Genomic DNA, 14,572 nt, shown 5'->3' on the forward strand with positions numbered 1-14,572 from the left:
GTCAGATTACGTTAAACTGGGGTCTCCTTCTCGTCTGGCTGGGAAAGAACTTCTCGAATGACGTTGCGTGTTTTTGTGAATATATAAATAACAAGAAAGAATGATTATCAATAAGGTTTGGGGAACGTTAGGAAATTGTGCTTGTACTAAACTCACTTTCGCTGCTTTTTTATCGTTTCTTTTATACTAGCCCATTTCTCTGAGCTTGACCGCAAACATTGTGTTTGTTCTCCTGTGGTGACAGCGCACTAATGACTCGTGTTCCTTGCTGCTTTTTCAGACCCACTGAGCTGACCATTCCCAGCGTAAAACCCGCCCTTCTCGCTTGTCTTCACCAGCTGATTTCACCAGAATGGAGGACACTTACAATAACAGGACTTCCCTGGTTAAAGGGGCCAAGGATATAGTCAAGGAGGCAAAGCGGCAGACAGCAAAAAAGGTCAACAAGGTGGTGGACCGTGCAGCAGATGAGTATTCATCCCACCACAACTACTCACGATTCCAGGAGGATGCGGACGACGATGACGAGGATTTCTACAGGAATCCGCCTCGGCAAGACGGAGAGGGTTACCGTGACAATGACGAGGGCTCCAGCGATGCCACCGAGGGCCACGACGATGAGGACGAGATCTACGAGGGCGAGTACCAGGGGGTTCCTTCCACGGGCGACAGGAAGCATAAGGAGGGCCAAGTGGCCCTCGGGCAACCCGTGTCGGACGCAATGAGGGACAGGAAGGAGCTGGAGCAGGAGCGACAGGCCGATGAGGAGGAGCTGGCACAGCAGTACGAGCTCATCATCCAAGAGTGCGGCCACGGGAGGTTCCAGTGGCAGCTGTTCCTGGTTCTGGGACTGGCGCTCATGTCAGATGGCGTCGAGGTGTTTGTGGTGGGCTTTGTGCTTCCAAGCGCTGAAACAGACATGTGTGTACCTGACTCCAGCTCAGGATGGTTAGGTGAGTAAACCTGTGTGTACATGAATGAATGAAATTGTTCCATTTTAAAATGGATTACATTACAAATGGAATCGTGAAAAAACTACTTAAAACAAGAAAATCATTGCATCTTACCCTCTCAAACTTAGATGTGCCATATCGAATCGTAAACTGGATTAGCATAGAGCCACCACACTGTTCTGAAGTTGGGGGTTCAAATCTGGAGTTGCTGTCCGGAGTTTGTATGTTGCCCTCTTGATGCGCAATGAGTTACTCGATATCTTTTTTTTATTTGTATTTTTTTACTGAAATTGACAAAAATCTATTTCATTTATGAAAAAACAAAAACGTTTACAAATCTAACTAAAACTAACTATGTATAATTATTGTGTAAAGGTCCTTTGTTTTTTAGTCTTTGGCAATTCATTTAGTATTAATTTAAATTTGAAATAAATAAAATTTTGCTGGCTGGCAACTATTTTAAGGTGTCTTCCACTCCTCGCCCAAGTCATTTGGGATAGACTCCATCTCACCCATGAAACTAATAAAGGTAAGCAGTATTAAAAAGGGAAGGATGGATGAATCCAGTTTGGTGTTGTATGTAATTCAACAGCAACCAAGATCATTTTGGTTCAGAGCTGGTTCGGAACTTGCAGGCCTGCAGTTTCTAATCCACTTGAATAACTGCCTATTTAAAAAAAAAAAAAAAAACCTAAAGGATTACAGCCATTTGCATGTTCTATATGCAAGCATGTCATGCTTCAGTCTACATTTGCGTGTCACATCAAGTCTTGTATTAGGATTAAAAGGGTAGCGAGTATTGCCTTCCTAGTCTGTTGAGCAGCAGCTCCGGCAGTCCTGATGGCTGTAGGTGTATAATCCATCATCACAATGTTGTGCACTGGGAATGACTCACTCGCTCACTCACTGTGTCAGCATACCAGAGTGGCGCAGAAAAGAGTTTGATATACTGTACATTGGCTCACAATCACATAGAGGCTTCCTTTCTAAAATTCTCTGACCTCAACCCCATCAAGCAACTTGTCACACCATGCAATGAAATTATAATAATGACATTGCAGAGGTATCAAATATTCAAAATACTCTATGTTTTGGTGGCTTTCATTCGATCCCCATGGTTGAGATGGTACATCTTTTTTTTCCCCCCTCGTCCCTTTCCAAGCGCTTTTCTTTCTCTCTAGTCAAGCGAGGTCTCGCAGGCATTCATGCCCGATACGCTCGGCTCGTCGTTGTTCGTGACTCGGTCCCTCACCGTTCGTCTCTCTCTCTCGGCCTCCTTTCCTAATGCTTCTCTTTGATTCGGTGGTCTTCCCCCATTCTCCTCTCTTTGTAATGCCCACTGATTGCCCGCAGGCTCCTCCCTGTTGAAGTGAACATGATTGGTGTATTTGAGTGTGAGTGTGGTGTGTTTTGCATGGATTACATGATTACTAGCACCTCGTTGCCACCCGTCGGGAGTTTCAGTGTAATTACACTTAATCACGAGCAACAATAATGGTGCCGCGGTCCAATCTCCGGTTTGTTGAATTCACAAAAATTAAATCAAAATATTTTTGTTCTGTATTAGAATTATAAATGCATCTTTTCTTGAGTATGGAACAGGTCTAATCTCAATAAGAATATATGTATAATTTTTTATATCTTTGTGAAGTTTTATTTTTTGATAGAGCTTTTACATTGTAATTTATACAATGGTGCACACAAATAAAATGTTTTACAAGAGTGTTATTTCTGTATGCCAGTGAGATTGGATGAAAGTCTCCTTTGACATGCGAAAACAATCATGTTGAGTGTAACACGAGGAAGAAAGATGAGCATCTTATGTGTGTGTGTGTTTGGTGGCAAATGCAGTTCACACTTTCAATACGAGTATGAACAGAGAACTAAACATGTTGTGTGGTAAACAGTGGACCGGCAAAAAGGAGGGACAGCTTTGAGTTAGAAAGATGACCGAGTTAAGAGGAGTAATGTGGAGGGAGGAGTGGGAGGATCAGCGCGGGATGCTGGCACTCTGGTGCTATTCAGCACGCCAACGTTGACAGCGCGAGGCTTTGCCATCATCTCACGCACAAAAGACAATAAGAACCCGGCACCCTATCATTACTTATTTGTTCTCACGGGCTATATTTTTCGTCATGATACACCCCCCTCGCTAACCCCCTCATCTTTATTGTCACTTAAGAGCTGCCTATCCCTCCTCACTTTCAGGACATGGTCTTTTCACCCTGTCCTCATCTCAGTATCAATTGTAGCTTTTTTACTCCCTGCTCTTTATTAAACTCCATCTGCAGCCTCCGCAACCCCCTTTCTTTTGTATCCCTCTGTGTGGGGCTCCGGGGTCCAAGAGCAGCTGAGCATAGCTAAACTGCGGTAAGATGACAGCATCACTGCAGAGATTAGCAGCACTTTTGCAGTGCAGCTCCGTCAATGGGTGGGAACGTGTCGACATGTGTGGGCACGGGAGACGTCATTGTGGTGGGGCCAGAGGGGCTTTGCCAGCACTGTCAGCCGGTAGTAAACCATTTCTAACGACTCGCTACCATTAGGGCGCCATTTGTTTTTATGGGAATTATTCTCACTTATAATGGAGATTGGATCATGGCTGGAGCCGATGGGTCTTTTTTTTAACCCTGCACTTGAGGCCCTATGATTCCCATACCGACTGATGTGAATTTTGATCGGGTTTTTTTTTTTTTTTTTGCAATGGTGCTTGCAGAAGCTCGAAATCCGATCAAGACGACACACAATGTAGTGCGAACGTGATGACTCAGTTCTCAGAAATCTAAAAAAGATAGGACAGAAAAAGTAGGATGGAAACTCAAGAGGAAATAAATACAATTATAATCCGGCCATAATCAAACTTTCATACACTGAAAAAGTGATGGAAAATTTCTCCTGAAGTGAAATTTTCAAAATTCAGTTTTACAATCCCAAATGTCTGTAATGTTTAAAAAAAAAAAAAAAAACTTTTTCAAGTATTAACTGACTTGATCAACTCAAAAGCTGTCCAACATCCAAGTTTGCATGTATGAGTGAACATAAAAATGCTCCCTTTCTAAAAGTAAGGATACAATCTGAAAGAAGGAATTACCAGTAAGAGGAACTCTGAAAGGAGACATTTGGAGAGAAAAGGGAAGTGAGAGGTAGCACTGCATTGGATGGTTTATTAAGATGCATGGTGCTGAAGTAGTTCTTGATGCTGAGAGCATTGAGCATCAAGGCATGAAATCAAAGAAGAGGTCTTCAATGCAGACCAGCTCTCCCGGAGGGTGTTTCTCAGCGTCTAATAGGACGCCAAACATTAGGAATGGATTCATTATTTCTTTTGTTACCTTTCATTGTTTTTAAACTCACAAACGGGCTCTCAGATATTTGTTGATCTATAACACACGAGGCCTTGCTTAGCGATAGAAAAATACTTCTATTTTATGAATTCATAATAAATGAGCATCGTTTTTGTTGTTGTGTTTTCCACAATATGTGTTTTCCATCACATCCTCGGATTGGTTTCATCTTGTGAGTGATGTGTTTTGACACGCCAACATCGGCCAAAACCTTTTGGCTCAGTCTGACGAGTCATCTGACACGCTGTCATCATTTGACCAAGTCCATGTGGGTCACCACATCAAAACATTCTACTCACGTCAGTGATACTTGTGTACGAGCTGGCTTTCATTCACACAGTTTTCCGTGTAATGTATCAGAAATGATACTTTTCTTCTCTCTGTGGTTTCTCTGTCAGCTGCAATTTGTCTTTAAACTACGCTCAACTGAGCTGACATGTATCGATTTTGCTCCTCCTCTTTGTCTGCAGACACATAAGAGGTCTGGGATTTGTTCTCATCTAAATCAATGGCGGAGCAGCGGTGTGTAACCATACTGAGTGCTGAAGTTTCATTAATTAAAATGCCTGCCCGTCCTGCTTTATCATTTCAAATATGTTCTCTATTGACTATCGACTGAATGTCAGTGTGACAACGCTGGATTATTTCACGCATATATTGGTGTTTTATTGCTTGTATTTGTATTTCCTTTCTCATGTTGTAAAAATATCCATTTATATATTCTGCATAGTATCATCTTTATCATGGCAATGTAAAAATTTCCAAGACGAGCCATTGCTTGTGGCCACAGAAAACAATATTACATTGCCCTGAGATGACTCCCAACCTTTCTTTTGGCCATTTAGCATTTAGCGACAGACCTCTCTTTGTTCCGCGACGTTATTTTTGAGTTCGAGTATATGTGACACTACAGTGTACTGCCCTGCTCTTTATTGGGGCCAGCATTGCTGACATCATGCGCCGAGATGGCGTGCAGCAAGCTGGACGGAACATCGATAAATTCATTGCGTAATTGACTGTCCAGTGTAGGGTAAATTCATTTGTCAACTGCTTTTAATGCACCGCACGTCGGAGGGAGTGCAGGTGCTTTCTTGTTCTATTTGGTGCCTGTCTGTCTGTAAACCAGTAAAGCTTGGATCAAGTCAAACAGATGCAGGATGTAGTGTGTTTTCTCCGCATTATGATGCACAAATTCGGCACAAAAAAATATACAAACTCAAAATCTAAAAAGTAAAGCTACTTTGTAACATTGTAGTGTTGCAAAGTTTGCAACTTGCTTAAGTCAAGCTAGGCTGTTTAGTTGTGAAAACAACCTCCATATGGACTCAGCCATTGAAAAGAACATTCGGCACTAATGGAGGCACAAGACAAATGTTGCTCCATCTTCTAATTTTTCACACTTTGCCTGCAGAATTTTGTGTGTATGTTTGTGTGTGTGTTTTTGAAGACATTCTTAACCTTTCTTCACTCAGTGTCTGTGAAATTGGAATAAAATAATGTTCTAATATACAAAAATATTTTTTATATTTTTATATGTATATTTTTATAATTAATAATACTAATATAATATAATATAAATATAAATTAAGATATAATATAAACATTAATCTTAATATAATTTAGAATTTAAACATATATCTGAAGTTGAATTGTTGTTGTACGAGAAAATCATCCAGAGTTAACATACACACCCAAACGTCAAGCTCTGTCTCTCTGCGTCTCTTTGCAGGTAGCATTGTTTACCTGGGCATGATGCTGGGAGCCTTCTTTTGGGGAGGAATGTCTGACAAAGTGGGCCGCAAGCAGTGTCTCCTCATTTGCATGTCCACAAACGGCTTCTTCGCCTTCCTGTCGTCTTTTGTCCAGGGATATGGCGTCTTCCTCGTTTGTCGCCTGGCCGCGGGGTTCGGGTAAGAACGGAGGTGACGCGAGGGCCAATTTGTTTGCCACAATGATTTGTGAAGGTCAAGCCAGGAACGTGTCTGTTGATGTGTTTACTTGGCATCCCTTTATAAGTGTGGCTGTCTCCATCCTCATTATTATTCCCTTTGCTGAGAAAAAACTGGAGTCAATTCCATTTAATGATCGCTTACAGCCTAATTCACTCTGCCAGCACAGCACAGGGACTTTAAAACACTTTAAATATATAGGCTGTAAGACGTTGTGCCCCGAGACATTCACTTTAACTGCTCTTCCAATGTGATTCAGATTATAAAGTGAATTTTGCTAAATGTACATTTACCAACATAAGATACACAATTGCAATTCCCGTAAATTGTGTTCTGCTTTTGCAGTCATCAGAAACATTTCTCTGCAATATGTATGTTATTGTGGTTTGCACATCTGCCCTGTAGTCACGTGATCGGGGTTTGAATCTCTGTTGGAACATCTCTGTTTGGAATTTTCATGTTTTCTCTGCTATTTTTTACTTATTATTTATTAATTAAAATAATAATAATAATAATAATAATAATAATAATAATAATAATAATAATAATAATGATAATTAAATCCATGTGGTTTCCTAGCATACTAAATGTTTTGAGAAATCCTACTCAATAGTAGCATGCTGCGTGTACTAATGTTGTCATGTTGCAAGTGTTCCTATGGGAATTACTGCAGTAATTACATCTGTAGCTTGGAGTAATTAAAAACTGTCATCGCAACCTTTAAGTCAAGCTAGGCTGTATAGTGTGTGTCATGTTGTGTAATCCAAGTCATGTGATCCAAAAGCCTTTAAAGCCCAGTTTTATAATTAAGAAAGCCAAGGTACCGGTAATCACATCAGAAGATTAAGATTGAAAAACATGTAACTACTGTATGTCTTAGTGGAAAAGCTCTAATTGACACTTTTCTGTGCTTCTTGCAGGATAGGAGGTGCAGTGCCCATTGTTTTCTCTTTCTTTGCAGAGGTTTTATCGAGAGAGAAAAGAGGAGAACACTTGAGCTGGCTGTGTATGTTTTGGATGATTGGCGAGATCTACGCATCCGCCATGGCGTGGGCCATTATCCCGCATTATGGTGAGTTTACCAGCTGTATCGATCTCGCTTGAATGAGACAAATTGGAGATTCACAGCATTGGTGCATGTCCACCTGGATACTGTTTACAGAGTCACCTTGTGATACCAGTGACCAAATTTCTTTTGAGATACACAAATGCTTTCAAAAATACAAAAAAAATGGTCGAATCATTTTGATCATTTCCTGCAGTAAGATTTCTGATGGCACACTAGTGAAACACTGCCCTAAAGCATCAAGTTAGAGGGATACTTGATGAGATGTTGCACGGCACTGTTCTCCGCAAAAACAATCACCTAATAGCAGTGATTTGATCCCAGGACAAGTTGAGACGTTCAAAAGATTAACATTAAGCATGCATGCCTCGGAGCAGACACAGTGGAAGATGTGTTTTATCACTGTGTTGCAATTCATATCACCCATGCTAATGAAACAATGAAAAGAGCTTTCTAAATCATTCCCTCCCTATTTTTTTCCTTACCTTTTTTAACCTTACATGTTCCACCCAGCCCCTCCTTTCCTTGTTTTGTTGGCTCTCTCTAACTCTGTCCTTCCTTTTATTACCTCTCCCTCCTCTCTCATCTCTCTCTTTACTCCCTATCTTGACAAAGTGTTCTTCTTGATCAAGCATAATTAGGTTTTTCTCCTTGCTTGACCAGGACAAAGCTTGTGCTGGAAGTGATTTATGGCCAGACCATCCTTTGGCCAACTTCTAACGTCAGTGACTATTGTAGCGCCCGTGTGTGTGCGTGTGTGCGCGCGTGTGTGCGCATGCTTAAATACGGTAAAAAAGACAATGTGTGTGTGTGTGTGTGTGTGTGTGTGTGTGTGTGTGTGTGTGTGTGTGTGTGTGTGTGTGTGTGTGTGTGTGTGTGTGTGTGTGTGTGTGTGTGTGTGTGTGTGTGTGTGTGTGTGTAAAAAACAGTCCAGTTGTTAATGTTGTTTTTAAACTACACTGGCTGTGTGAATGCTGATTGGACAACGACATATGTACACATTACGAAAATAGTGCGGAGAAATGCAATGTAATGAAGAAAATAGCCTGTTGGGAATAAATTAATCTATGTCGGAACATATTTAGAATCTTGGTTGTACTGTAAATGCTGGTCAAGGCTCATCTATCTATGTAAATAGCGCTAAATAGCAATTTATCTATCTAGGTAGGAGTAGTAGTTGTGAAGGAGTGCTGAATTGGTCCACCAGACATAGTCAATTATGTACATAATCTGTGTAATGAGATTTCCAATAGCGTGAGTGAAACACAAACCCTTAGGGGGAAAGAAGCTAAGCTCCATTTCTGTAGAAAAGGCAATCAGTGCTGAACAACTCCATCCTTTCTCGATTTCCTTCTATCACTCACCCAGTGCACGCAGAAGAAGAGAATCAAGAAATGAAAGCAGTCTTACAAAAGGCCAATTTACATTGTTGAGTCAAAACCTTGCATGACAGTCATTGTTTTAAAACTAACAGTTGAAGATAAAAACAATAATACAAACATTAGTGCATAAGAACTGAAAGTGAGATGAGGGGAATTTCGATATATTTTACTTTGTAAATCCCTAAGAAAAATCTACCCCTTGGTTAGAAAACAAGCAGTGAGTATGGTGCTATTAATCAGATTATATTTTGAGATTAATCCTCAGAAGACATGTTCTGGCATAAACACCAACATTACCCCCCCCCCACACACACACACCACACACACACGTTTCCTGACTACCACCTACGCCTGCTAATGGATAATGGCACAGCTTCCCGCGGAGAAGCATCTCCATGAAGCACTATCTGCCGAGAGACGTGGGAGGTCACGACTGGCAATTCTGCATGATTTTATTTTCTGGCTTCCTCACAAACCCAAAACAGTGACAGCACTTTTAAGTTGTTATTGATGTGTTTTTTTTCTTCTTCTCCGGGAGCCAACCACATTAGATGCAAATCTGCCTCCCTTAAAATAAGAGGCTAAATATTATTCTTTTTTCCAGATACTGTATGAATCTTTCATGAATCCCTCAGATTCCTCTTTAACCTGAATGGCACCGATGTGTTCTGTTTGTAGGATGGAGTTTCAGCATGGGCTCGGCCTACCAGTTCCACAGCTGGCGAGTGTTTGTGGTCGTCTGTGCTCTCCCTTGTGTGTGTGCTGTGGTGGCACTTACCTTCATGCCTGAAAGCCCCAGATTTTACCTGGAGGTACAAAGCTATTCATTTCCCCCCCCAAATAGTTACAAACAAATGTTGACGCTTAAAATACAAATTTTGCCGACTCTGCATTGTGCTTCAAGGTTTTCATCCAATGCAATCTCACTGGAGTTGTATTTCAAACTGTTGCTTAGTAAGCTGTTGCTGATGCTACAAATGTGTTTTTCTTTCTCGGCTGCATTGCCTGCTGACAGGTGGGGAAGCACGACGAAGCCTGGATGATCCTCAAACAAATCCACGACACCAACATGAGAGCGCGTGGGCAGCCGGAGAAAGTCTTCAGCGTGAGTTTGATTTCTCCCTGCTGCTGCTCCGCTTTGGTTTTCTTGAAAGGAAGCAAAGAGGCTTATTTTCTGCCACAGCTGGGACAGGTTTTAACTCCCTCTTGGGATCACATCTGCATGATGACATTTCTCAAAGCTGTTCTGTGTCATTCAGGCTTATTTGCAGTCTGAATTGGATGTTAAGTAGACGACGCATTGATGCTATCAGCTGCTCATTTTCATTTTGTACATGAGAAAATGATCATCCAAAAATTAGACCTACATACAGACCGATGTGACAAATTCGAACCCGATTAAATGAGATATGCTATTCTTATTTTAGGTTTTTCATTTCCTCATAAATTAATTGGCCATCTTCAATAATCTGTATTGAATTTGAATTCACACATTGATTGCTTGTTGTGAATATTTCTCAGGTTAACAGGATAAAGATCCCAAAGCAGCTCGATGAATTGGTTGAATTGGAGTCTGAATCGGGAAATCCGGTTTCCAAGGCTATTTTCCGGATGAAGGCTGAAATCCACGGGGTGTGTTCTTTCACCAGTTTATTTTCTGTACATTTTTGTTCCTAGCAGATTTGTATTTAGGCTCACTGAATTTCTTGTGTCATTTCAGATTTACCTGAATCTCATGAAGTGCTTCAACTACCCAATGCGAGAAAATATGATGCGACTCTCCATAGTGTGGTTTACGTTGTCTTTCGGGTGAGTGTGGAAGAATCATCAAGTGCAGTTTCCTCAGTCACATAATAGCAATTCCAAGATTCATGTCAGCCAAATCAATCACAGTCTTGAGATCAATACTCCTCCGTTGGAGCCGAGACAGATGAAGGTTGTTGAGGAGTAAAAGTATCTTTAGACGGTAAATATTATTCTGATTGCAGGTATTACGGTCTGTCTGTCTGGTTCCCCGATGTCATCAAACATCTCCAGGCGGACGAATATGCCTCCAAAGTGCAAATTCACAACAACGAACGCGTCGAAGACTTCACCTTCAATTTTACCCTCGAGAACCAAATACACAAAAATGGACTTTTCATCAATGATCGGTAAGCCGTTTGGATCAGGCTTTCCATATTTTTGCAAAAGTCTTTTTTTTTTTTCTTTGTTTTTTGCTGGTTGTATTGAAATGAAGAGAAATAATCTTGGTCACCTGTCACCAAGAGAAAGGAGAATTGCAGCTCCACAAATCAAAGGACTGATTTAAGTACGTGATTGTTCCCTCCTCAGATTCATCAACATGAAACTCAAATCCGTCACCTTTGTTGACTCAGCCTTTCGTAACTGCCACTTTGATGACGTCACATCGGTGGGATCCTATTTCCATAATTGTACTTTCATTGACGCATTCTTCTTTAATACAGGTGAGATGATTTTTTTTTTATAGCAATTCTTACTGTCTTATTTTTGGACAAAATCTTTGATTTGACAAGCTTTTATTTTTGTGTGCAGACATTGACGACTCAAAGCTGATTGATGGCACCGAGGTGGTTAACAGCACGTTCACCCACAATAAAACGGGATGTCAGATGACGTTTGATGACGATTATAGCGCCTACTGGGTTTACTTCATCAACTTCTTGGGAACCTTGGCCGTTTTACCCGGGAACATCGTGTCTGCACTTCTTATGGATAAAACAGGCCGTTTGTCCATGTTAGGTAAGATCGCTAAGAGGTCATTTTTTCAAACTATGAACATCCATCATGATGAGTGACGGAGGTGTAATGTTGACCACAAGCGCCTTCATGAAAGTTACTCACTGTTCTTTTGGCTGGGATTTGTGTGTTTGTGCATTAGGTGGCTCCATGGTGTTATCAGGCATCAGCTGCTTCTTTTTGTGGTTTGGCACCAGTGAGTCCATGATGATTTTCATGCTGTGCCTTTACAACGGCCTGAGTATCTCTGCCTGGAACTCTCTAGACGTAGTCACAACCGAATCTTTTCCCACTGCCAGGAGGTAAGGGTTTGATTATTAGCCATCTTGGGCATAGTTTTTTAATGCCCAGATGGGCACAACATGGCCCAAAAATGACAGACTGGACTTGCGAAAATGAAATTACGCCCCAGTGAACCAAAAAAAAGGGCCTTATTGTCAGTGATGACACACTGTTTAATACTTGAATATGGCTTTGTAAATCCTTATTTTTTTCTTGTCTCCCCAAAATCTCTCTGCAGAGGAACAGGATTTGGATTCTGCAACGCCCTGTGCAAGATGGCCGCAGTATTGGGGAACCTGATTTTCGGTTCTCTGGTTGGCATCACAAAGGCCATCCCCATCCTAATGGCATCTTCAGTTCTAGTGGGGGGAGGTCTGGTTGGCCTCCGATTGCCTGATACCAGGGCCAATGTCCTTATGTAACGCCAGTCCTGGAGCTTGAGGGGGCTGAGAGATCATAGCGGAAGGAGCGCAAGTGGCTTGCATCATACATGCAGTGGGTATAAAAAGTCAACACACCCGTGTTCCATCACTAACGTGAATATCCTATTCACGACTCCATTTGAAATAAAAACAAGATTTAATCATCTGAGGCGCTTTAAATGTTGTCATTTGGCTGCGAACTTCTATCAAACATGAGTTTTAACGTGATTGGCTAATTCTGAAAACAACCACATCCCCAGTTCTAAGAGGGTGTGCACACTTGTGCAACTTTATTATTTTACTTGTTCATTTGTACTTCCCTTCTCTAAAATATTTTTGGGGAGTTGTGCAAAATACTGTATTGGCCACTTTGAACATTTTGAAATGATTGACAGTATCACAAAAACCTGGTCATTTAAACAAACTACTTTTTATACCCACTGTATCTAGCTGATACAATAAGTAAAGCAATGCAGCAATTTACCAGTCGGCAGTACAAAAATTCCTCGCAACTTAAGTCATTTTGTGCATGTTCCGTATAGACAGTTTTGCAAATTAAGGCTGACCATTGCACATATTTCCTGCTTAAATTTTGCTTTTATTTGATCTAGGAAGGGATTCCCGTTCCAGCCGGCATCTTCTACGGTGTTATCGCGTCGCTTAAACTCAAGGCTTTTAATATTAATAGTCTTATTAAGAGGAGCCAGATGGGGAGAAAAGTGCAAAACAAGCTATAATGAGCTCAGCCAACCTGCTGTGTGATAACGGAGGGAATAGATGATCAGACAGAGCGGACACACTCTACGCAGATGCACGGCAGCTGGCCATATATTCTCACAAACAGCCATCATGTTGCAGATGGTCAGGCAGAGGGCAAACAGGTGCAACATAAAAAGACATGAAAGCTCACATATAGACACACTTTCAGCTTGGACTCTACTCAACATTTGCATTACTCGATCTAAAAGTTCTCCAAAGTAGATGTAGGATAGCAAGCCCGTTGCATTACCTGCCAAGGTAGAATCAAATAATAATACTTAGAAATATTTATATTTTCTCTTGCACTAATAACCTTACCCCTTTTACTCTCAATTTAGTGTCCTATCTTTGTAATTGGAATGAATAAGACATTGAAACCAAGCTTTGTCCCATTAATGATGGTCGATATTGAATTTCTCTTCTTCTGATTTTGCTTCATGTAGCTCGGCTTTGGCAGTAACCTACCATCATGACAAAAAACAAATGCCTTTTGAACTGTGCCTCTCCTGAGCGGGAGCATTTTACCCATAGTCACATGGTATCTTGAGGTTGTAGGACAGAATCTGAATCATATATAGTCCAGTACCATCTTGTTCTTCAGACCTGAACCCAAACATATATATATGTATTTTAATAATAACACTTTTAACAAAATACACTAATATCATTAATATATTTCTATTTATTTGTGTGATACTATTAATATTTCAAAATAAAATGTATTGTTTAATTTATGGACATGACACATTGCAGTTTAATGAATGATACTTGATAACCGGCAAAAACTAAACATTTTCATCATTTCGTCTAAATCCAAGCTAACCTTATACATAGCGCACACAATGCGTGCTCTGATTTGTCGTCATGTGTTTTAAGCATTACTAAAAATAAAATGTGATACCCATACAAATGCAGTGGTATAAAAGCTGTAGTATTTCTTCCAGTGTTGATGAACCAGAAATGTTCATGCCATGGCTAGTTGCAACCTGTTGGAGAGAGAATAATTTTCTGACATTTATTTTGTTTGAGGTATCGGGGCATTCGTTAAATGTAGTACTTTATCTGTGTGAGAGTGTGTGCGCACGTGGGTATGTAGGCATGCATGTGTGTACATAGAATTGTGTGCATTCCAGAGTGTAAATAGTGTACATAATAAAAGCTGATATTAGTGGAGGTGTGGGATTAATGTGTAAAAGCAATTTGGATTGTGTCGTGTGCCAGCTGCTATGTCCATGATGTGCATCACTGTGAGTCCTTGGCTTCAAATCCCTATCCAACTGCCACGCTCCTTCTCCTGTACTCTGTGTGCGTGTGTTGCATGTAGAAAATCTATTATGTGATATTTTTGTTTTAATCCTTTTACCGGAAAACGATAGCAATATTCAGATGTTTGTTGAAGAAAAATGTGAATGTATCAGTCTTGTAAGTTCTGTCTGTCCATTTTATGGAGGCAATCAAATTGTATATGGACAATGAAGTTGTGTGTGTTATTGTGAGTATTGGGCCTTGCCTGTTATTGCTGCAAGTAGCTGTTCTGAGGTCCAAGTGTGAAAATATGGTAAGAAGTCAAAAAGGTGAAATTGCAGTCTGTGTTGCTTTCAAAAATATATAAAATAAAAATTATGTTTTCTTGCAAATCTGTATCTTTTCCTCCC

At 40.7% G+C, this 14,572-nt stretch overlaps 1 protein-coding gene across 1 annotated transcript; it reads left to right on the top strand.

The window, feature by feature from the left end:
- Positions 1-352: 352 nt before the first annotated feature.
- sv2ca (synaptic vesicle glycoprotein 2Ca) lies at positions 353-14,394 on the top strand. Its single transcript, XM_085910415.1, has 12 exons — positions 353-953; positions 6,027-6,207; positions 7,167-7,318; positions 9,373-9,506; positions 9,710-9,799; positions 10,216-10,326; positions 10,415-10,503; positions 10,683-10,847; positions 11,029-11,162; positions 11,251-11,457; positions 11,597-11,756; positions 11,975-14,394. The coding sequence occupies exons 1-12, from the start codon at positions 353-355 to the stop codon at positions 12,156-12,158; spliced, it is 2,208 nt and encodes a 735-aa protein (XP_085766541.1). The 3' UTR covers positions 12,159-14,394.
- The last annotated feature ends 178 nt before the right edge of the window (positions 14,395-14,572 follow it).

This window comes from Syngnathus leptorhynchus, chromosome 4 (genome assembly GCF_054491065.1).
Source record: "Syngnathus leptorhynchus isolate UIUO chromosome 4, UIUO_Slep, whole genome shotgun sequence".
Taxonomy (NCBI): Eukaryota; Metazoa; Chordata; class Actinopteri; order Syngnathiformes; family Syngnathidae; genus Syngnathus; species Syngnathus leptorhynchus.

Bases quoted from the DNA above. Each gene is read 5' to 3' on its own strand.
- sv2ca (XM_085910415.1), top strand. From the start codon at position 353: ATGGAGGACACTTACAATAACAGGACTTCCCTGGTTAAAGGGGCCAAG. The intron at 11,163-11,250 runs GTGAGATGATTT...TTTTGTGTGCAG, and splicing joins CGCATTCTTCTTTAATACAG to ACATTGACGACTCAAAGCTG. The intron at 11,757-11,974 runs GTAAGGGTTTGA...ATCTCTCTGCAG, and splicing joins TCTTTTCCCACTGCCAGGAG to AGGAACAGGATTTGGATTCT.